The sequence below is a fragment of the Harpegnathos saltator genome, unplaced genomic scaffold (assembly GCF_003227715.2).
Source record: "Harpegnathos saltator strain DR-91 unplaced genomic scaffold, Hsal_v8.6 scaffold167, whole genome shotgun sequence".
NCBI lineage: Eukaryota > Metazoa > Arthropoda > Insecta > Hymenoptera > Formicidae > Harpegnathos > Harpegnathos saltator.
This window is the reverse complement of record NW_020229947.1, coordinates 600,483-622,843: the sequence shown is the minus strand read 5'-3', so window position 1 is coordinate 622,843 and position 22,361 is coordinate 600,483. Positions and strand designations below refer to the sequence as shown.

The following is a 22,361-nucleotide window of genomic DNA, read 5'->3' as shown; positions in this document are numbered from 1 at the left end:
GCCCACGATAATTCGATAATACGGCGTTCGTCGTTTCTCTCTTTCCAGACTTTGTTTCCTCGATGATTAAGCTTTAACTTTAATACGTTAATTTAATTTTCTAAGTCAACTTTTAGTCGAGTTGTTTGTTCGAGTTTGTTCGAGCTTCCTTTCAACGGAAGCTTGGTTAATTCGACTCATATTAACTTTAAAATTAACTTAATTTACTTTAGTTTAAAAGACAAATTAATTTATTCAATTTTGATGATGAATAACGTCGATTAGATATCATCGACATCCATGCGATATCTCCCAAATTTTCCGATGAAAAATATGAAACTGATCCCCCTACGTGCTTTCAACCTGACTTCAATTGCATTCTTTACCGGCTTGTGAACCCGAGCGCTCATATCTCAGCGAGGATTTATGAGAGATGCAATCATTATATAGGACAAGCATTCCATTCGAACGATAATTTATTTCCATTCATCAACTTCCCCTCCTGCATCACGCACGGTGCGCGTGATCTTCGATTTTCCGCCGTTCGATGTCCGAGTTTTCCCTCCGACGTTTCGTCTCGCTGGAATTTCCTGTTGCGTCCGTGCGCTGCCCGTCAGACCGTTCCACATTCAGCCAACCCAAGGGCGACCTCAAACAACGGCGCGCAATTAGGATGTTTGCTTCGCGGGGGTGACACGGCAAACAGCGATGATTCTTCCGCTATTACGCTACAACTCCGATCAGATCTAAAAGTCCCACTGGGCATCGCGGTTGGTACTCTGAGCAGCTTCCGTTACGACCTGCCAGCTCAGCCTGCAGGACGTCTCGCGGCGATTCCTCGCGTCTCGAGGTGCTCGGCCTGAAAATCGCGGCGGATAATTCCGAGTCGTGTAATCGAGTCGCGATCGCGCACAACGAGACATCGGGGGAAACGTCGCGTCTCAGGCGGGGCAATAGCCGGAGGAAACAGTATCTCGTCGGAAAGAAGAAAGAAAAAAGAAAAGGAGAAGGAACGAGAGAGAGAGAGAGAGAGAGAGAGAGAGAGAGAGAAATCGGAAAATCGTCGAAATCCCGTGGAGAACGATTCCGCCGGCGGCGAAACCGAATTTTTTATACAATGTATGCATGCATGGACTGGCTTTTGTTACATCGTTTCACGGCGATACGATCGATTTGTTGAAGTTTTGCCACCCCTCCCCCTCGCTGCCCCTTCCCTTCCTCTCATCACCCTCTGTCGCTTTTCTCTGTTTCTCACCACCTTCCGCCGATCTGTTTTTTTTCCGCTCTCCCTTGACTTTCACGGCGGAGATTCGCGCATCCTCCACCAAAGAGGGGGGAAGGGGGAGGGTAGCGAAAAATCTCGCACGCTGGGGACAAGCCGAGAGAGAAACATTTTTTTCCTCGGTCGGCGCTCGCGGTGATATCCCCCGGGTCTTCCGGGGCTCGCTCGAGCGGACGGCAGAATAGGAGGACGCATCCCTCGGTAATCCCGCGGAATATCCAAAGGTTGGTGCACCGTCGTCCGCGTCGGCCACTGGGACTGGGGGAGGGGCGTTTCGAAAGTTCATCATGAGCTTTATTAAAATTTAGGAGCGACGCGCGCATAACTCGCTTCGTGCGAAACAGAGCGACTCTCGACTCGGCTTGGGGAATAATGAAAAAATAGTTTCGCGCGCGGAACGTTGCGGCGCGGGCGACTTTAACGGCGCGCGGTCGGGATCTTTTGTGATAACGACGCGACATGGAGCGATTCACGAAGGGCGCGAAGGGCGCGAAGGGCGCGAGCTCTCCGAGGTGAAGAAGCGGCGAGATTCGGGGCGGCCGCTTATTTCTGGCTTGCAGCGATCGGCGACTCGCCAAGAGAGATGCTCTTTCCTTCCCTTTGCGTCATCTCCCCCGGCCCCCTCCCCCCTTCCCCCTTTTTCTCACCGTCCGTCTGTCTGTCTCTCTTTCTCTCGCGACCCCTCGGTCGCGACAGTTTGCGGGCAGAGACGGAGGGTCGTCCGCCGTTATAATTTCACGTTTCTTCTGGTAGTCAAAAAGATGAAGATGCATCCGGGGCCGGGTGTAATAATGCATCAACGTACTAGAGTCGGCGTGCGGCGCTAAGAAAGAAGAGGCGAAACGAGCTTCCTTTGTGTTCTTTTCCCCGCTGTTCTCCTGCGCGGAACATTCTCCGGCTTCGCCCGGGAAGAGAAAGAGAAGAACGGTGGGCGGAGGCGGCAGCGGCGGCGGCGGCGGGGGGAGAAGGAGGAGCCGCGCATTGTCGCGACGATGAAAACGACAATGCGCGAAGGCGTCCCACCTCGACCCCCCTCCCTCCCCCCTTCGGCCCGTGCGCGTGCCTTGGGCCGAAATACAAGAATCTTCAAGAGACTGACTGCAACCGTCACTTTCCCGTCATTTGTACTTCGCGCGGGCATCGCGCCTGAGAAGGAAAGTTTTCTCCTTAAGATGAGAAACGTCTTCTTCCTTCCTCCCTTCGCCCTCGTCACGCCTGTATCCTTTCGTCATTTGTCATGGCGTTGATAATCGCCGGTCACCGCGAAAACAGTCGTGGTCTGAAACTTGTCTCATATGTTGAGCCGCACTCGAGTCTGACTCGCAAGTCTGTGTCAACGGTCGTTGCAACGGTGAAACTTGTCTCAGGCGAGATGGTCAGATCTGAGTTTACAATTGGAGGTGAGCTTTTAATGGTATTGCGACTGCGAATATGACGCCGTCACGTGTTGCATCGTATGATTCGAGAGAAAAATCTGGGTCCAACTTGAAGTCCAGATCTGCCAATCTGAGTGTGAGACAAGTTGCAAGCAGTGTTTGCTGTTGTCCATATAAAATTATGTATGGCGATTTCATTCAGATAAAATACTGGCATCGATCGATCTTTTCATCTGGATAATATACCATAGATATATATTATCGCTTATTCGCATTTAAAATTGAAAAAAGTGTCATCTTTACAAAATCATCTCAGATTATGTCCGCAGATAATTCGGTCTACATTGCTGCACAAATGTGTAAAACATTGAAACATGTTTTTATGAAATATATCAAACGGTATTGAAACTTCGAGATTTATCTATAATCAGGACGAAGCACTAACAATAAGGTGAATTTACATATTTCGTCTTATCCCTTCTCTTATTTAGTTAATTGTTAAATTACATAAAACAGAACACTGTGTGGTTGCGAGAAATGGCTGCTAAAACTTTAAGAGCCTTGGAGTTGGATTTAAATTTTTTTCAGTTGTAATAACACAGCCCCACAAAAAAAGAAAGTGGTCGGTGCCTAAAACCGGACAAGTATATTCTTATGTATTTTGATCCGCTGAATCCGAATTCGAGGTCAGAATTGGACAATTGCTAGCTTTATCGTCTCTAACCTCAAAAAACTGATCATAACTTCACTCAACAAAATTGAGCTGTATATGGTTGAATTCAGCTTAAAAAATGCTACAATTCTGGTCATTACAAAAATTTTCAATTTGCAAGAATAAAGATGGTGGGAGGGGGATATTAAAAAATATAATATTTTTAAGAAATTTAACTACACAGTTGTAAGGAGCGTCAAAAACCATACAACTTTTATCTGAGACATTTTTTTGTATTCTTTATAGTTTTTGAAATATACTCTCTCAAAACCAGGTACCTTGATATACCTTGTAAGGGTGATTTTAACCCCTAAATATGAAATTGGGCACGTATAAAAAAATACGTGTCTCTTATTTTTAGCTACTCCACAACATATAATATATAATATAATAAGAGACATGTATTTTTTTATATGTGCCCAATTTCATATTTAGGGGCTAAAATCACCCTTACAAGGTATATCAGTATACCTGGTTTTCGGAGAGTATATTTCAAAAACTATAAAAGATACAAAAAAATGTTTCAGATAAAAGTTGTATGGTTTCTGACGCTCCTTACGACTGTGTAGTTAGATTTCTTAAAAATATTATATTCTTTTATATCCCCCTCCCACCATCTTTATTCTTGCAAATTGAAAATTTTTCCAATGACAAGAATTGTAGCATTTTTTAAGCTGAATTCAACCATATGCAGCTTAATTTTGTTAAGTGAAGTTATGATCAGTTTTTTGATGTTAAGGACGATAAAGCTAACAATTGTGCGATTCTGACCTCGGATTCGGATTCAGCGGGTCAAAATACATAAGAATATACTTGCCCGGTTTTAGGCACCGACCACTTCTTTTTTTTTGGGGGGGTGTAATCAATCAATTATAATAAACCATGTTATAATCATGTTTATAAACGTGATTATTCAAATGTAGAATTCGTATTTGAGCTTTGAATGCACACCCACGTGTCTGACTCGAGACGAGTTTCAAGTAACGACTATTGATACTGCTCTTTATATCGGTCGTCTGTATTGTTTAAGGATCCTGAAATGATCGTTATTGAAGGGGTCTAAATGAAGTTAATTATCGCCAAATTAGCGTTCGAGTCACCTGTTTTGCGCGACCTGCTCCCCTCCCCCCTCCCCAGGCCGTTGAGCGTTACGTAGTTGTGTGTTATACGGAAGAAACTTTTATTCGTCGTGGCAACGGGCGAGAAGGCTGCCAATGACAACTACCACTACGACGACGACAACGACGACGGCGACGGCGACGACGACGACGACGACGACGACGAAGACGACAATGTCGTTTTCGCCCGCGGGTTCGCGTCCTTTATTCATACGTCCCTGACTGGAGAGCTTATTCGTCCGCGAGAGCCAGTCGAAGCGGAACGAAGCGGATGCACGTCTATGGGTTGGGAGGGTTGCTGCGAGGAAGCCAAATTTGCTTTTCCACGGCGCGTATCTACTCCAATTTGCAGCGCCTTGGAACGTAGCACTCCCGGAAAAAAAGAGACCGCCGCCGGCGCTCCTATCCTTTTTTCACAAGAGCAACGGGAGGAAATTCGCGTCTGCATCCTTCGGCGTGTTTTATGCGTCGCTCGACCGAACGATAGTCCGCCGAGGCGGAGTCGAGTTATTAACCGAGGATCGCGCGCGTATCTCGCTTGCGTCGCGGAAGAGGAAGAGAGGGTCGGTAGCGATGAAGTACTCTTAAAGACCGGCAGCCCTGCGTAAATTTCTCGCGACCGCCCAAACCGCTCGGAAGGGTCCGGAAGTAATTGAAGAAGGCTGATATTTCGTCAGTCTCTGTTTTTAAGAGCGCGATCGAGTCGCTTTGGAAAAAAAATGATAGTTCTTTCCGCAGCATTGGTACTTTTTAGTCACCCGATATAATTACTTGGACATTTTGTAATGTTGGATTGTGTAAACCCAGACGTTTCGGACAGGGCCTCATAAGAATATAACGACGTGCAAGTACGATCGTTTCATTTTACCCGAAAAAATCTGAAACTGCTTCTTATTAAGCGATCCGATAAGAATTAATTTTGCAGTTTACAGCCATCTCCATACACAAACCTGCAATGAAGTATGTCGAATATTTTCTTATATTAAAATTGCATTCTGCAAATTTTGCAAGATGCAATTGCAAAAGCGGCCGAATTTTCTCTCCACCGGCTTAACACAAAATTTCTTGCCCCCGGCGGGAGGTTATTAAATAACGAAATTTCCCGTACACGCGCTAAGTCCGGTAAAGCTGAACGGCTTTTACCTCGTCGAGGTCGGTGAGGTCGATTACGTATACGATATGTGGCCGAGCTATCTTGACGCGACAGGCATTCATCTGGGAAACTGTCCGCCACAGATTACCCTATATATTTTCCGCTCCTTTTTTTTTTTTATTTTCGATGTCATCTAATGTGACGTAAAAAAATATTTTTAATACTAGTAACGTGTAAGCTTTCGGAAATAACAGTGCATTAGTTATTTTAACAATATCTCGCAGTTAATTTTCGATTGAACCTAGAAATCTTTCAGAGACGTTTCACTTGGAACCAATTCCGCGCCGAATTTCTTTTCGCAACACCGCCGTGTGAAGATATCAATTTCGACTGTTTAATTTCTCAGCAATTACCGACATCTTCATCGGCAAATGTTGCAAGATTCCGAATGTCGAGAGTGTCGTACTCGAGGTGTGTATTGTGTAGAACTTACGTGAAAAGCACGTGCACGATGTCGCCGATCACTCCGTTGTGCCGCAGCGGGAATTCCGAGGTCTCGCAGATTGCTCTCAGCAGACACTCTCGCCCGGAATATCCGGAGCTGCGACACGAAGGAAGAAACATTGGAGGAAAGTCACGTGAAACTCCGCAGAATTGAGGGACACGAGCGAAGGAGTCGCGGGGGGGAGGCGGGTTCGTCGTTTCATCGTCGCGTGTGTCTCGCGTTTTACGATTCTCTAAATACCGAGATCGAAGACTCGTGCGCACATACGTAATTCCTGCCTACGTACAATAGCGGCGGCGGCGGCGGCGGCATCGCGACCGAGTCGGGCGATGTGTAATGCAATTCCCAGGTGCCCCGGCTGCTCGTAAAACGGTGGAGCTGGCGGTGCATTTGCCTGGAGAAGCCTCGCTGATTTCCCTTCTGTTCCGAGAGAGCGTCGCGATAAAACTTCTGCCGAGCGCAGCACGGCGCTGATACCCGCGATAATAGACCGCAGCGATCGATCCCGTCGTTGTTTATTTCACTAGGGAAAGTCTGGAAGTGTCACTCACCGATTCTGACGAAAGTCGGATATACTGTAGACAAGCTAAAAATAAGAGATACGTATTTTTCTCCCCAGGAGAGAGAGAGAGAGAGAGAGAGAGAGAGAGAGAGAGAGAGAGAGAGAGAGAGAGAGAGAGAGAGAGAGAGAGGGGAAGCTCTCGGGCGTTCAGGACTGATTCAGTCCCTCAGTGCTAATTTCATAATACATATCTGATCGCGATATCTTTGGGAACTGGAGAAAATGTCTTTGCGTTTTACAGCTATGAATTTCGCAATATTTTTTTTTATAAACGTTTTCCGGGTTTTTGGGAGTCGAGATGTATGTCTTTGAAAATGTGAGACTTCTGAGAACGTGTTTCAGAAAAATATAATGATATAAGATATACCTTAAAACTGTGAACTTTTTTAGATTTCGCAACACTTTTTTCCTTGAGTGTTTTTTTCAGGCGTTTTATAGAGGTTGAGAGAACCGCTCGCACGAAGTTTATTCCATAAACACATTTTTGATCACGAGTGAATTTCTTGGAAAATGTGAGGTTTACGAGAAAATGTGAGGTTTACGAGAAAATGTCGGAAAAAATTGTGTCGTGTGTATAATGCAATATTTCATAACAAGAAATTTATATTTCGCAACACTTTTTTTGTAAAAATATTTTGATACATATTCCATTGTGAGCGAATATTTTTTCAAAATGAATTATTGTATATGAGGAGAGAGGTTTCAAATGAGATTACATGGCGTGGTATATACTTTATAGCCATGACTTTAAGTTTTACATAAATTTGAAAATCATTACAATTCTAAATTTTATTTCTTTTAACAAAATGTCTCATTATTGCTTCTGCCAGCTTCAGGATTATTACAAAGGTGAAAATTAAAGAGAATCCCGTGCAAAACGACATTATTTTCTGAGTCGCTATTTTTGGGATGTATGAGATGTAAAGGTCGTGCTATAAGTAGATGCAGACGCGTCGCGTCCGGACCGGAGGGGACGCCGGTCTGACCCTATGTGCGTCCGTAACTACTTACAGCGCGGCGCCCACCAGTTGTTGTTTCAAGCTCGACGCGCGCGCGCGCGTGCGAGAAATCACCTATAAAAAGAAACACGTGTTTCTTACTTCTAGCCTTTCCACAAAGTATTTCAATTCCAAGCTTATCAAAACTGGTGAGAGGCTTTTCCGAACTTTTTACATTTTCAATCGCGTCAAGCGCTGGAATGAGATTCCGGTGATAATCTCACGATCGAATTATCCAAACAGTTTGTCACAGCAATGTATGAGACACGACGGTTTCACGAGATCTCGTGAAAATATCGTGCAACGCGAAACGAGAGGGAATTCCGTTCAATTACACTGTAAGAAATGATGTGTTAAATTTAACATATCTCATGTGTCTCAAATCATCCACTCTCATTTATGTGTTAATTTAACATACAGCAAATATGTTAAAAAATAACACACATAATACGTAAAAAGTTAACACAAAAATTTAACATTTGAACGCCGTCAAGAATCACAGTTTGTGTTAAATTGACATACAATGAATGTTACTTCAACATTTGGGAAAAGTAATGATCTCTGATTTAATGAAATGAAAATGTTAGATTGACATAATCTATGTGTTAAAAATCCAATCTTCACATGCCAGAAATGTTAACATTATATACATTTAACACACGATAACTACTATAATGAGGAAAGTAACACATTTTAGGTGTTGACTTCAACATATAAAACATGTCATGGCAAGAATTCATGCATTTACATATAAATTGTGTTGCTTTAATACTTGGAAATGTCATTTTAACACTTGAAAATAGATAATCTTAATTTAACACAAGGACAGTCTAGGTAACACAACAACGATATGTTAAATTAACACACGACTGTGTAGGAAAATTTAACACAAAACTTTCTACACACAAATAGTTTTAACAAAAGTACGAGATGTTTTTAACTGTGTAGCGAATGACAGGACTGTTCGAATTATTCGACCACCTGAAAAATGCCGAATGCCGTGCGAGCTAAATATTTACAGGTAGTTTGCCAACTGGCAAATTGATCGGACGGGAAACAGAGAGACACTGTGAAGGGATTATATCGGGGCTTTTGACACGGCAGAAGAAACCGCGTTAACCAACCAATCGCGTAAACGGCGATTACGTATTTGCTCGCGAACTTTACCTCTCGAATTTATTTTCCAGAACTCTATAGATCGCGGATCTGTCGATACTTCGTCTCCTTCTTTTAGCCCCGACGTTCCACGGCTCGAAGAACGTTACGTTCGGCGGTAAAACGTAGTTGGCCTCGAAGAAGTACGATAGAGAGATCGAACTTAGCGGATCTTCGAGCGGCACCGAGAGAGCGACAAAGATCTGCGGGGGGAACGTTAATCACCTGATTAGCGATTTCATCTCCGCGTTACGGGGAGGGGGGGAGGGAGGAGGTCTGCTATTGGAAAACTTTCAGCGTGGGAAGGATATTGTAGCTTTCTCACCGTACAAATTCTCTCTTTTCGACTTTATTATCAAGATCGTCTAAAAAACCAAACGTTTAAAGATCTGTAAGAAACCATCAAATATTTTGCGATTCTTTTCTTTTCCATTGCTAAATCTTTGAGCGCTGTGTGGTGTATAAATAATATTTTCTTGCTGTGCTATTTGTCTGTATAGGTTCGACTTGTTAGATTATTGCTTGAAAGATAAAATCGTTGTCTATAGACTTTTAAATGCGTTTGATTTTAAAATACTTAATTATTTTTGAGAGAGAGAGAGAGAGAGAGAGAGTCTATTTTCCTAAGGAATACATATAGTAAATTTCTTGATAGTAATTTTAATTTTCAACGGTTTCCTTTAGTTTCTAAAATAAATGGTAGCACGCACGAAACAGAAAGACAATAAAAATTGAGGCGGAATATCAATATGTTACTTGGTTATTCTGGTTATGTATTATTATTTCGATGTACTCACGCCCATATTGCTGTATTCCGGAAACGCCAGCTCTCTGATAGGCCTGTGCAGAATTTGTGCGATATTCGAACTCGCCGTCTTCGACAGCACATGATGGTACATCAACGTCGAGCTCAATACAGAAAATCTATAAATTAATAAAGCAGCGAGAGAGGTTAAACCGAAAATGTAGAATATCTGGTTTATTACATGTCATTGAAAAACGGATCACACGCGACGTATAAATTCACACGGTAATCTTGAGATTCCGAGAAGCGTCAATCAGAAACGACAGTACAGTCGAAACACAATTCGTTCGCGATTGTATATTGAAAGAGAAGAACGCTTATCTAAGACTATTAACCTAAGATATATAATCAAAAACTAAGATTATTTTCGGTGTTAATTATATATATTCTTGCTGGTACGTAAAGAGTAATACCAGGCAATATGCATACGTGAGACTATCGTCGTTAACACTACAGTAGCACTCATTAAAAAGACAATGGTTCTCCCGACAATAATGTTTTACACTGTGCGATTTCGGTTAGTAAGTAGCAAAAAAGGCGACGAGGTCCACACGGGAAACGGCGCGCGTGTTCGTGAGCTTACAAGATCTCTCGTAACCGGCAAGACATGGCGGCTGACTCGCGTTTGCTGAGGAGCCGTTTCGATCAGCAGACTCCGGAACTTGCGGACATCGATTGAAAGAGAGCGAAAAAGATTGTCGTTTTCGCGACGTTTCGACACGTAAAAACCGGTCTGCGAGTCCGCCACGGTAATGAGCGTTAATATGACGCGCATACGACGAAGACGTTCTCGCGATAATTAGTCCTTTGCGAACGCATTATCGGACGGTCGGAAACGTCGCGACGGTGGTCCTGCGACCATGCCAGAATTCGCGAAGGCGCGAATTGACAAAGCGACGAGAGAGAAAGAGAGAGAGAGTTCCTCGCCCTCGGTGGCGAATTCCCGCGCCGCTCGTGTGTGTCGAAATGCGATAATTTTAATCCCTTTGCTCGAGCGATATATGAGGAGGATTCTGAGGTGAACCGGACATTTCATAGTTTCGCTCTTATATTACATTTCCGTGCGTTTGAAATGCTAATTAAGCTTTTAATATCTTTTTATACATATTCCATCTCATACATTATACATTTAGCGGGGATAGAGGTTGAATGTATTTTGCAAAATTGCAAAGCAGCGATACTAAGGTCCCATACCCGCGGATTACTTCTCTCTCTCTCTCTCTCTCTCTCTCTCTCTCGCTTTCTCTCTCTCTTTTCTCGTGTAATACTTCGCGGTGTATTATTCCGCGGTGTATTATACATTCAATATTTCACGGCGCGCGTTACAGCCGCATAGAAAAAGAATGTGCGATATTAAAATACATATGATCCGACATCCGACGAGTACAGCGATGTCTCCGGTTCCTTAAATTTCTTGGGGCGAAGCTCGCTCGAAACGAGCGGGAAGCGACGGTATTTTCAGTCGAAACGATGAAATTACCTCGTTCCTCGCACAGGCGAATGTTTCATTCAACCTCAAGTCTGAGGTGAGGATTCTGGATTCCGTAATATGAGCGTATGAATGTTTCGACAGATTTGAGTGACTATGTTCCTGCGACGATGAGATACATCAGCCTCACTCTTCAATTTTGAGTGAAAGTATTCACTCCGCGACTCAGAGTGGGGAATTCGCTCCACAGGGTAGTCCGTAATTCGCACCTGTTATTTACAGAGCTATTCCCCATGGAAATTCTGGACAAATTTTCCTTAGCGCAAATATCGAGATAGGGCATGATTTCTATAGTTGATTTTTTAATATCATTTATTTTATTTATTTATGTATCAATTATTGTATGAGAAATCATTTTGTGTCCTCTCTCAGTATAATATCTTATTTCCAAACTGATAACATACGAAAAGAGACAAAATATAACAATAAAGTTAACAATTATAATGCCAAAAGAGGAAAAAGGCAAATCATAAAAAGTCTAACAAGATTTTACGACAGGTCTTAAGCTAGATAATGGATACGTAATAAATATCTAATGAATTATTATAAGTTTTCAATAAGAGACAATCGATTAAACAATTTAAACATTCAATATTGAGCGAATTTTCAACATAAAATATCTTTGAGAAGAATTAAGAGTCAGATAACACAACTCTGTTGGTCTATTTTTTAAATTGATCGAAAAAAATAATTTTATTATTCATTCGATCAAAGCTTCATTCAGCTTAGAAAAGTCCCGCTTTCCGAACGAAATTTCACTCGAAGAAATTTAGGAAACGTGAGGAAGCGAGAGAGGAAGACGGAGGGGACTCTCCCTGTGTATGGCGAAGAATCGCTCGAATGCAAATGCGCGGTATCAATTTTACTTCCCGAGCGAAGTTTCATTCGAGGAAATTTAGAAAATATGAAAAAGAGGAGGAGCACACGACAGAGGCGACTCCCTGTACACGAGCGAAGGATCACTCGAATGCGAGTGATGACGCTGGCTTTAGCTTCCGAGCGAAGTTTCAGTGAAGAAAATTTACAAAAAATACCAGAAAGATAGAGCGAGAGAACGGACAAAAGGCACTCGAGAGCGCGGAGAATGCGCTGCAGGAGCCGTCTCGACGTATCTCGCGCTGTATCCGTGCGTTATCTATCCTTTATATTTCATTATCTCGTCTCGCATTAACGAACCTTCGGCAGAGATTCACCGGCGGAGGAAGCGGAGGAGAAACGAAGAAAACAAGAGAGAATCGCCGAGTATATTGCACGTCGAGATTATCGGTGTGTTATCGCCTCCGTTGTAAATATCAGCGCGACGTCTCTATGCGCCGAAAAAAAATCCCGCGAGCTCTCGCACCGAGCGTTTAATTAAATTTGCATAGGTGCCGCGCTCGGGAGGTTCAGCCTCGGACCGGAGGTGGGTGGGGGGGGGCACATGGTGCGCTCCATGTAGCCGGAGCTCTCGGTTACGCGCTAAAACGCAATTATGATCTTGCCTACAATGCGTCAGAGAGTCCATGCGGCGGTATAACGGCGGCGGCGGCGGCCTCGCGATGAAAAAAAGATTCGAGAGCGACTTCGCATTAGCGCTTTCGCAGAGCGCGCGCGTGAAGCGGAATAGCCGCGGCTTAACCGCGCGTGTGCAAATGAGCTGCCGCGTTCTTCCAGTTCTGAACCCACAGATATTATTCCCGTTTTTAATTCGCCCTCTCGCGCTCTCCCTCGTCGACATGGCGTGGTGCGGCGCGACGCGTCACCGCTCTATGTATACAGTCTGGATTAATCAACGACCGATCTCTCCCTCCTACCCTATCCTCTTCCCCTTTGCCCCATCCTCGAGCTCTCTGTTGGCGTTTCTTAGGTTTTTCGAGAAAAAGGGTAGAGTAAGATTTCTTCTCCCTCGCGTTACGTTCGCAAGCGCGATCCTCTTCGTCTCCTCCCCCTCCCCCCTTTCCCCTTCCTCCTCCTCCTCCTCCCTTGCCGCCAAAAGCCGCTTTCCTTCTCGGCCGCTCGCTAACGACGGCCCACCCCGGTGTTTCCAGCGGCGACGACCGAATAGCTGTTTACCGCAGATGTTTTTCCCCCTTTTTACGAGGTGAAACTCTCCTAGCGTCTCGGATCTTCTTCCCTATTTTCGCCCGGAAGGAAGTCCTATCGGTGGCGCGACGGGTGGTTTAGGTGTCCCGTGGAAGTCAATAGAAACGTGCTGTTGTGCCGCTAATGTCCGACGGGTCAGTCGGTGCCTCGCTCGCCTACACAGACGTACACATTTCGGAAGATCACGCAGCACGTGCGGGCACACACACACACACACACATATTGTCGTGGCGCGCGCTTCTTTTACGATCCCGATAACACTGCACGCGCATTCGGTGTCGTTGTCACCGCCGAACGAGATCGGTTCTTTTTTTTCACGAGCCGGGAGATTCGGCAGAGGAGACATTGGATTGCGAACACAGCAAGGTGAGAAAGGAAGAGAGGAGGAAAGAGAAAGAATCTAGAATAGAATTTTCTGACTAGCACAGATTTTCATTAGAATTTCAATGTTTGTCCCCTCCGAAAAACCTTTGGTTATCCGATTTTCACGTCAATTGAGAATTCCATTCCTCGTATCAAACATGGATTTTTGTCTATAGATAGAAAAATATAATGGGAATTCGCGATCTTTTCCTTCAGTCGGTATATCTTCATCAAACATCAAACATATCTTCATCCCATATTTTCACACTCGTTGCTATATTCAATGGAATGAAAAATCGACAGAAAATAAAATTCCGGTGTAAAATAAAGACTATAAAAGAGGTTGGGGAAATTTCGGTTTGGAATGGCGTACTTAAGTATTTGTACTTGTCAAGTATGCATAAACAATCTCAGAACATTTCATATATTATACTTTGCTCAACATAAATATATAAAATGGGAATCGAAGAGAAAAGACAGCTTTGATAAAATATCCGGGGAAGATGAGATCGGTTCGAATTTCTCGCTTAGGACCGCAAGTTTGAGGCATTACGCTTCTAATCCGGATCTCCGTAGATTCCCGAATCAGAATCCATCGTTGAGAAATCGGAAAATGGATCCCAGTTAGATCCCGGAAAATCTTCTTTGTGTGGCTTGAATCTGTGTAAATTTCTACGAGAAATCAGACTGGAAACCAATTAGATACTAAGAAATGTTCCACGCGAGACTTAACAATTATACGTACTTCGGGAAGGGAAGGAGACGAATCCGGGTCAAAGGGCGATTAAACTGATAATTGGGATTTTCCTGCGACGAGTTAATTAATTTAGCGCGATGGCTAATAAGTTTGACACTCGTCGTTCCCTCCTAAAGACCGAATCACAAACGGGCGGCGCAGAAACGCAGAAATTCTCCCCGCCCCTCCCCTATTTCTCTCACGCGCGCGTGAGATTTATAATAAAGATTTATATAAAAAAAAATATCTGCGAAATATTCAGACTCTTCGCGGTACATCAATCATCGTAAACGCGCGTTTTCCTCAAGAGCACAGCGCTCGTCGGATTTCCGCTGGGAACTCTTTCCTCTCGCCGCGTTCTTTTCTTTTTTTTCGTCCGGACCCGTTCCGGTCATTATACTACCTCATGATCGCTTAACTTCATCGCGGACACAACAAAACGCGCCGTCGAGTCGGTCGGGTGCTTCACAAGTCGACAAAGAATTCGGTCAGTAACATGTTGGGAATCCAATTGAGATCGCGTGGAAGTCAACGATCGATTTGATATTCCTAAGATATTTCAGCGCGATATCCGGAAGGCATTGTGTAGCCATCGATGATCTATAGTCGTTCAGCTTACACTCAAGTCGGACAGATATATATTCATATATCGGCTGCGATACCACCAACTACATACCGAGCGGATGATCGGTAATCGGTCGTCTGTATGATATCTTGTAGATATCAAGCCGACATGTGGATATCGACTGTACATTGGCCGCGATATCGACAAAGTGCCATGCGGCGTCGATATCGATAAAGAAACTAGTCTCTACGAAATCGAACGGCCCGTAAAATCAGCGTCGGTATCGATTCGATCATCGACTCGTGAACACGCCAGTCCGCTCTCGTTCCGCCCGCGGATCCCTTTCCAAATCCCTTTCAACGGGGGACATGAGCTCCTGGGGGAGCTGCCTTCCCGATGCCGCCGACGACCTGTGAAGAATACGAAATCTCTTGGAATCGCGCGACGAGATCGCCGGCGAATGCACGCGGGAGACGCGACGCGCCTTTATCCGGAACGCGAGCCTGCGAGTCGCTCGATTATACTCGGAGAGTCGGAGCGCGGTTTGCCGCCGCGAGGCTCTCGATTCCGCGATATAAATCCGCGAACTTGTCGGAGCTTTGGGCAGCTGCGTATCCACACATCCATCCGAGCAATTTCGGTGAACCGTCGGCCACCGGGAGGCCCGGAGAGAGTACTCCGCCGTCCCCAGCCGTGGCTGCGATTCTCGGCGAAATTTTCGCGCGGACGGCCGAGTTCTCGCGGCCTCGCCCGCCCGCGTCTCCCTCCCCCTCTCCCGACCGCGATAACATGGAAAAGCGGACGATCCACTTTCGCAAATGAAGACAATGATGCATCATCTCCAGCGAGCTTGCGCTCTATCTTCCTTGCTTTTCTTCGTCGTCGTAGATAAGCAGGCCGTAAATTACGTTGGAATCATGCTTCGATAAAATTTCGCACGCTTCTCGCGCGGGTCCCGGGGATCGTGGGGGGATTCTCCGTTGTGAAGGGCGATCGATTCGGGTGAAGTTCGTGAGCGGGAGAGAAAAGGGGAGAAGGCGTGAAAAAAAGCGGGAAGTTGTCCTGCTGTGTTTGGCGAGCGTTGGAAGAGCGAGGGAAACGCACGCCCCGAATTTCTTGCGAAGTAAAGGGATGTGTTTATAAAACGACACAATTAATATGACGCGTTCCTCCTTTTTATATGATTTTGTCACATCAATTTTATTTGATTTTTTTATTTTACAGAATGAAGTATATATATTCCACGCAATCTCAGATTATTTTCACCTTAGCGTTATAAAATTAGCGGAGGGGTAGCTTTTTAATTAAAATCGCCTACACACGCACATGAATATTCCTGTTTCCCCGTAAGAATATTTGCCGAATGATACTTTTACGTCAACGGCGTGTAAACTCGATAGTGCTCGGAGGATCTAGTTATGCAGCTCATTTCTGAAAAAAGCGACCTGCGACCTGCGGAGTTAATCCGATGTTATTTCTGATGCGATGAGCCCCGAGTCGTTTAAACTGGCCATTTTCCGCGGCAGAAATGTCACGGAATAAAAGCCCAAGCCCTGTATCATCCCCCAGAGATGACCGCCGCAGAGCGCTGTAATTTTAATCGCGCGACTTTGACGATGTTGCACGCGTGTTCCGCCGCGGCGGAAGGGGTCGAAGGAGAGCCGCGCGTTAAGTGGGAGAAAGAGGAGGGAATTGAAATCGTGATATCCGCGCCGAGTTCTACGCGACAAATCGATGAAAAGTCGCGGCGCAAATTGGGATCGACGTAACGAGAGTCGCTCCCGGAATTTGTACACGCGCAGAGAAATTTACAGTAAAAGTTACCGTAGAATTTTGTGACCCGGGAACGCATATCGACGTTTCGCTTTAATTTATCGTCCTTCCGTTTCATAGGTTCTATTCATATTTCGGGAACTGGAGTCTGCTGTATTGAGAGAACATTTAATATGTTCCTTGGCAAAATTTTCGCGTTCCCCGGGAAACTTTACAAAGTCTACTCCCTCCCCCGTTTCGTACGTGCTATTTATGCTTTAGAAATGCTGGACTCTCCTGTTAAAACAATTTCCGCTATGCTTCTTAGCGAAAACAAATTCTGCTGCCAGTCTATTCCCGCGCTACTAGAAAACATGGTGACGTCGAGAAGAATTTATATGAAAGAAGTTATATTTTTCCCGCGCTAACGCCCGTAATATTTTCTCCTACGCAACAAATCAATAACAAATGACAGTACGAGGTGGAAAATGTCGACGTAACAAATCGCTCCTCGGATTTGTACACGGGCAGGATTTTATAGTAAAAATTACTACGCACAATTTTCTAATTCAGGAACGACGATTTCGCTCTCGATTTATTATCCTTCCCACACGCGCTATTTATATTTATTCAGGAATTGGAGTCCACTGTTGAAAAGTTTACTACGTCCCATGGTAGAATTCACGTTCTCCGACAATTTCTCGAAAACAAGTTCTTCCGTTTCATTCAGGTGCTATTTATACACGTCAAAGATTGAAGTCCAGAACCAGTGGAAAATTTACTGCGAACTGCTGATAATCTTTGCGTTGCTGTACATGTTTACTGATATCCCTGCGCTACCGGAGAACGTGAAAAGAGAAAGGAAAGAAGGAGGAATTTACGTAAAAGAGCCATGATATTTTCTCCGTGTAAACGGGTTGTTCTCCTCGCGTCGGGAATTTTGCGCGTCTCAGCGTTGGAGCGTGTAATTTAGTTATCTCGCGGAGTAACCAGCAGTTGTTGCACGAATCAGCATGCTTTGCTAATTATATTCTCGTAAGGGAATGCTACACGGAAAGCTCTCTTTCTCTCGCAGTAGTCGCGATTACTCAAAGCAGTATAATCCCTCCCTCTCTCTCTCTCTCTCTCTCTCTCTCTCTCTCTCTCTCTCTCTCTCTCTCTCTCTCTCTCTCTCTCGTACGCGATGCTCTCACGAAAAGTTTAAGAAAGCTCACTCCGCCTCTCTTTCGCTTAAAATTTCGTCCGAAACTACGTTTAAAGCCATGTCTCGCGTTCCGCTTATGTTCGGGCTGAGTGTCGGGAATATAATGTGTTGTATCGGGAAAAGATAAATGATTCTCGGTAGCTCGCGTAGCTGGAAACGTTTCAAGCTGGGAAAAGTTTCAATCGTTTTTCTTGCCATTCGTTCTCTTTCATTCGACGTGCGCGCGCGCGGCTGAGTATTTACCGAGCTGGTTTTCCCACCCCCTCGCGCACGATTATGGGATTTTATGCGATTACTTATGAGGAAATATTAGGCGTTTCTTCGCTCGGGCGTATTTGGCACGGCGAATAAACTCCCCGCCGCCGGGGTAAATCTTCTTTACGGCGTGGATGAGCCATTGAACGGAATTCGTGACGTTATTTGGGGTGGATATCGCGCGCGCACGCGGAAGTGCTCCTTCTCGTTCCCGTGGCATTACCTAAGGGTACATTGTGCGGAAGTAGGCCGGTTAACGCGGATTTTATTCGATTAACGTATTAAAATCAAGGTGCCCCGCGCACCCAGCGCGGAAGAAACGCGCCGCGAAGAGACGCGGCGCGGCGGCGGCGGCGGCGGCGGCGGCGAACGAGAGAACAAAACGCGCCTTCGGTTCCTGGCAAGAAAAATAAGCCGGGATAATCTCCGTCGACGTCGTTTGCCGTGGTTATGGAATCGAGCCTTTACCTTTCCTTTACCATTATGAGATTTCCCGACGTCAGCTATCCGCTGTCTGTGAAATGCACCGCATTAAACTACCCTTCCGCTCGGTTTCCGAACGGCGACCGAGTAGAGTAGGTAAGAGAGAGAGAGAGAGAGAGGGGGTGGAGGTGGAAGGCCAGGGATTGTGAGTAGAAGTAGAGGGATCGAAGACAGTTCTGCGACAAGTTCATCGAGCCTGCATGCCGAGTTTTTCGATAATCACCTTTCATAACCACGTTTCCTCAGTTATTCTTTCCATATCCCTTGTTCCGCTTGGAACATCGCCGACCATCCCCGACGGGCCGCCGTCGTTCGAGCCGATATCTCGTCGTCGTCGTGCCGTACCGCGGCACGGTATGATCAACCCCGTCGGGAAAATGCGACGGCGAGGCGGAACATCTCGCGTAATATATTATATTTATCGTGCTCCTTTCGCCAATCGCAAACAAAAGCCGCTAACGAACGTGCGACAAACGCGACGATTTCCCGTCAAGCGTCATCTCATCTCTCAAAGAGCCATCTCTCACTCTGTGTGTACCGAGAAAATTGTTGCAGTTGCTACAAATGCGACGACTCATCTGTTTCTCTATACGGTCAGAAGATAAATTTATGTGGATTAAGTAGCAAGTTAAGTAGCGTTACAAATCGTATTGAAAATTATCTTATAAATATAAGTGAGAAATTTTATGAGAAATCTTACGTTAAGTTGCATTCAAAATTATTGCGTTATATTATAAATGTTGAGATATATAGCAAAGAAGGAAAAATCCTGCATCTTCTCTTCCTCTACTATACAGAAATTTGAATTGGTTCATAGTAGCATAATAGTTTATCGATGCATATTATATACATTCATGCTCGCCAATTTGTACATAAATTGAATGTTTAGAACTAAATTCAAACAAATGTATAATTTATAGAGTTTACTTCAGGTATGAAAACGCTTTTAAAATGCCATAGGCCTTCACGGCTCATTTTCAATAATAACACCGTAAATTGTTCGATAAGTGTTCGACAGATAAAACTTATTTTCTGCAGTCTAATGGTTATAAGTGCTTTGGCCTTTGATAAATTTTATGAATAATTTCAACCGTGCAGCAGTGTAACGAAGTAGTGAAGTTTCCAGTGTCGAAAAATGTACATTCATTTCTTCGCGTTCACTCTTCTCCATTTTGCAGGTAAATATTGATACTATACGTTGATCTCACAATTGTTGCCTGAACTTGTTTGAAATGTTTAGCAGTGCATTTACATGGATTGTCGACAAATTCAGTAGCAAGAATTCTCGGTGGTTCAATCACGAGTATCGAAGTAGCACCTTATGCAGTAAGCAAACTGTTACGTTCTCTAAAATCACACCTCGATAATAATTTTTTATGCTCAATATTATCGACGAATAATATTTTTATGCTTAGTTGGTGTTGATGATAAATGATAAATACACATGCAGTGCTATTATAATCAACAGACGTTGGGCTGTAACAGCAGCTCACTGCGTAAAGGCTAGAGATGCGTAAGTGGAAAAAGGACGAAATAAATTTGCAGAAATGGATTCGGTTAATGTTTGCTAGACAGTATGCTTTGTATCGTAGTAGGACTCAACGTAATATATTTAGCGTACGCAGCGGAACGTCTTTCTTATACGAAGGTGGTACCGTCCATAAGGTGACTGATGTTATTGTACACGAAAATTTTGATAACGTGACATTTGACTACGACATCGCCCTGATCAAAGTAACACCTGCGTTCACGTACGGAAGTTCCACCAAAGCTGTTGGCTTACCACAAGGAGATGCTGAATCTATCTGTAAGAATTGGGGTAACGTCTGCGGTTGGGGGTTGTATAGAGTAAGTATTGTTGTTATACACAATACAATGTATCCCCAACGCACAATGTCAAGAATGAAACAACTGACGTTATTTTTACTTCGCGTCGCGATATCTGTGCGAGAGAGGTTAAACTTTTGCGATATATGCAGGAGGTAGACGATAGCATCGATAATACTTCTTCGGAGGAACTGCGGTGTGTCCTATTGCCGCTGGTAGGAAAGAAGCTATGCAGCGAATATTACAAATTCTACCATAATTTAACACCTCGAATGACATGTTACGGATTTCAGGAGGGTGTATTCGATACTTGTCAGGTAACGTGTGAATACAAAGTGACTTCATTCAAAAAAGGACAAAAAAGGACTCTGAAAAAGAATAATTTACGATATAGCGCGCGCGCGCGTGTGCGTTTTTAATATTTTTTATTCTTCATATAACCAGGGTGATTCCGGCGCAGCATTAGTTAACAAAGACAACATTTTGCTTGGTATAACTTCGTGGGGATATAAATGTGGTATGCCGTATTCACCCGGTGTATATACTGATGTCATATTTCTTCAAAATTGGATTAAATATAAAACTGAAAATTGAATATATAAATGAATGTAAAAATTTATTATCGTAGGTACATGCGCAAAAAATAATACTGTGTGTGTGAAATATAATGTAATATAATTATCTTCTTCAAGATTTAATTATTATCGATGTGTTTCCTTAAATAAAACTATACATTCTTTTGTACAATTTACATTGTTGATACCATGCGGACATGAAGCAAATAATAAGTTCTAACTTAATTAGGCTTATTCTTCTAGAAAATGTAATTCTGGATTATCATGATATTAGTTGAGATTAATATTCTTCATAAATGAGATATATTTTTTATATGAGATCCACTTATCTGCAATATCTACCATTTTATATATGAAAACTATGAACTACGATATCGTCAATTAACAAGTATCGGATTTTTGTTCTTGTTCGTGCTTATTTTATTTGTCATTTTAGACACTTTACTGTGTCACGGAAATCGCACATTATTAGCTTATCGTCCGTTTCTAATATTGAACAAAAATCTGCGAGAGAGAGAGAGAGAGAGAGAGAGAGAGTATTGTCGGCCACTTATTATTACTAGCTGCTTCGATATTAACGATAGAGCGATCATCGACCCGACCTTTCGCGAGGCGTGGCAAGAGGATACTTGGAAAGTGGGTCAACGAGCGCAGCTTTTTAAATAGCTGCCTCCCATGATTTCGAGCGACTTTAATCTCGAGCGCTTTTCGATACCTACCATCGACGGAAATATATATCCAAATATGTCGTTGTTATAATCATACCCAGCTGCGCGTCGCAGCATAAATCCCAATGTTCGCGATGGCGCGATGGTGTATTAATTGCAATCCTTCTCATAGAAATTTATTAGCGTCTTCCCAGATTCCATTAGAGCAGAGATTCCATTAGAATTCCCAGATTTGGAGTAAAATTCAAATACGGCTCCTCTGTCTGCAATCGAAAGACAGAGAAACACCACTGGAATCCGCCCTTTTTTCAGTCGGTAACGTCGATATACCTTTATGGTATCAAATAAGATACCAATTTTTATAATATTGTGTTTAGTAGAATAAAAAATAAAAAAATAGAATTTTAATGTAAAATGAAGATCAGAAAGAATATTGAGAAAATTTTGATTCTTTTTTGTTTAATGTAAATGTTAAAATAGTTTTCTATTTAAAATGATATATAATATGTATTTTTGTGAAAAGGCATTTATAATTTATTTAAAAAAAGAGATTGAGCAGAATACGTGAGACAGTTTGAGTACATTTACGTTTTTTAAGTATTTATACTCATAAAATATTCGTAAATACTCAAAGTGTTGCGTAAATACTGAAATATTTTCTTTAATATAAGAATAGAATAGAATATATATATATATATACACACACACACACACATATATATATATATATATATATATATAGAGAGAGAGAGAGAGAGAGAGAGAGTTTTGGCAAAA

The 22,361-nt window shown here is 43.4% G+C and overlaps 2 protein-coding genes across 2 annotated transcripts; one reads left to right on the top strand and one right to left on the bottom strand.

Annotated features, from left to right (window-relative positions):
• Positions 1-466: 466 nt before the first annotated feature.
• LOC105191787 (uncharacterized) lies at positions 467-9,692 on the bottom strand. Its single transcript, XM_011155441.3, has 4 exons — positions 9,578-9,692; positions 8,793-8,983; positions 6,054-6,161; positions 467-838 (listed from the first exon to the last, which is right to left on the bottom strand). The coding sequence occupies exons 1-4, from the start codon at positions 9,677-9,679 to the stop codon at positions 703-705; spliced, it is 537 nt and encodes a 178-aa protein (XP_011153743.1). The 5' UTR covers positions 9,680-9,692; the 3' UTR covers positions 467-702.
• A 9,936-nt stretch (positions 9,693-19,628) lies between these two features.
• Positions 19,629-21,027, top strand: LOC105191788 (trypsin 5G1). Its single transcript, XM_011155442.3, has 6 exons — positions 19,629-19,692; positions 19,755-19,840; positions 19,930-20,027; positions 20,107-20,362; positions 20,494-20,658; positions 20,786-21,027. Exons 1-6 carry the CDS (start codon positions 19,650-19,652, stop codon positions 20,933-20,935), a joined length of 798 nt encoding a protein of 265 aa, XP_011153744.1. The 5' UTR covers positions 19,629-19,649; the 3' UTR covers positions 20,936-21,027.
• The last annotated feature ends 1,334 nt before the right edge of the window (positions 21,028-22,361 follow it).

Coding starts and splice junctions, on each gene's coding strand:
- LOC105191787 (XM_011155441.3), bottom strand. CDS start 9,679: ATGTACCATCATGTGCTGTCGAAGACGGCGAGTTCGAATATCGCACAA. Junction 6,162..8,792: donor CTGGAAAATAAATTCGAGAG/GTAAAGTTCGCG, acceptor TTCGTGTCGCAG/CTCCGGATATTCCGGGCGAG. Junction 839..6,053: donor ATCGTGCACGTGCTTTTCAC/GTAAGTTCTACA, acceptor CGCGATTTTCAG/GCCGAGCACCTCGAGACGCG.
- LOC105191788 (XM_011155442.3), top strand. CDS start 19,650: ATGTACATTCATTTCTTCGCGTTCACTCTTCTCCATTTTGCAG. Junction 20,028..20,106: donor TGCGTAAAGGCTAGAGATGC/GTAAGTGGAAAA, acceptor TTTGTATCGTAG/TAGGACTCAACGTAATATAT. Junction 20,659..20,785: donor GTGTATTCGATACTTGTCAG/GTAACGTGTGAA, acceptor TCATATAACCAG/GGTGATTCCGGCGCAGCATT.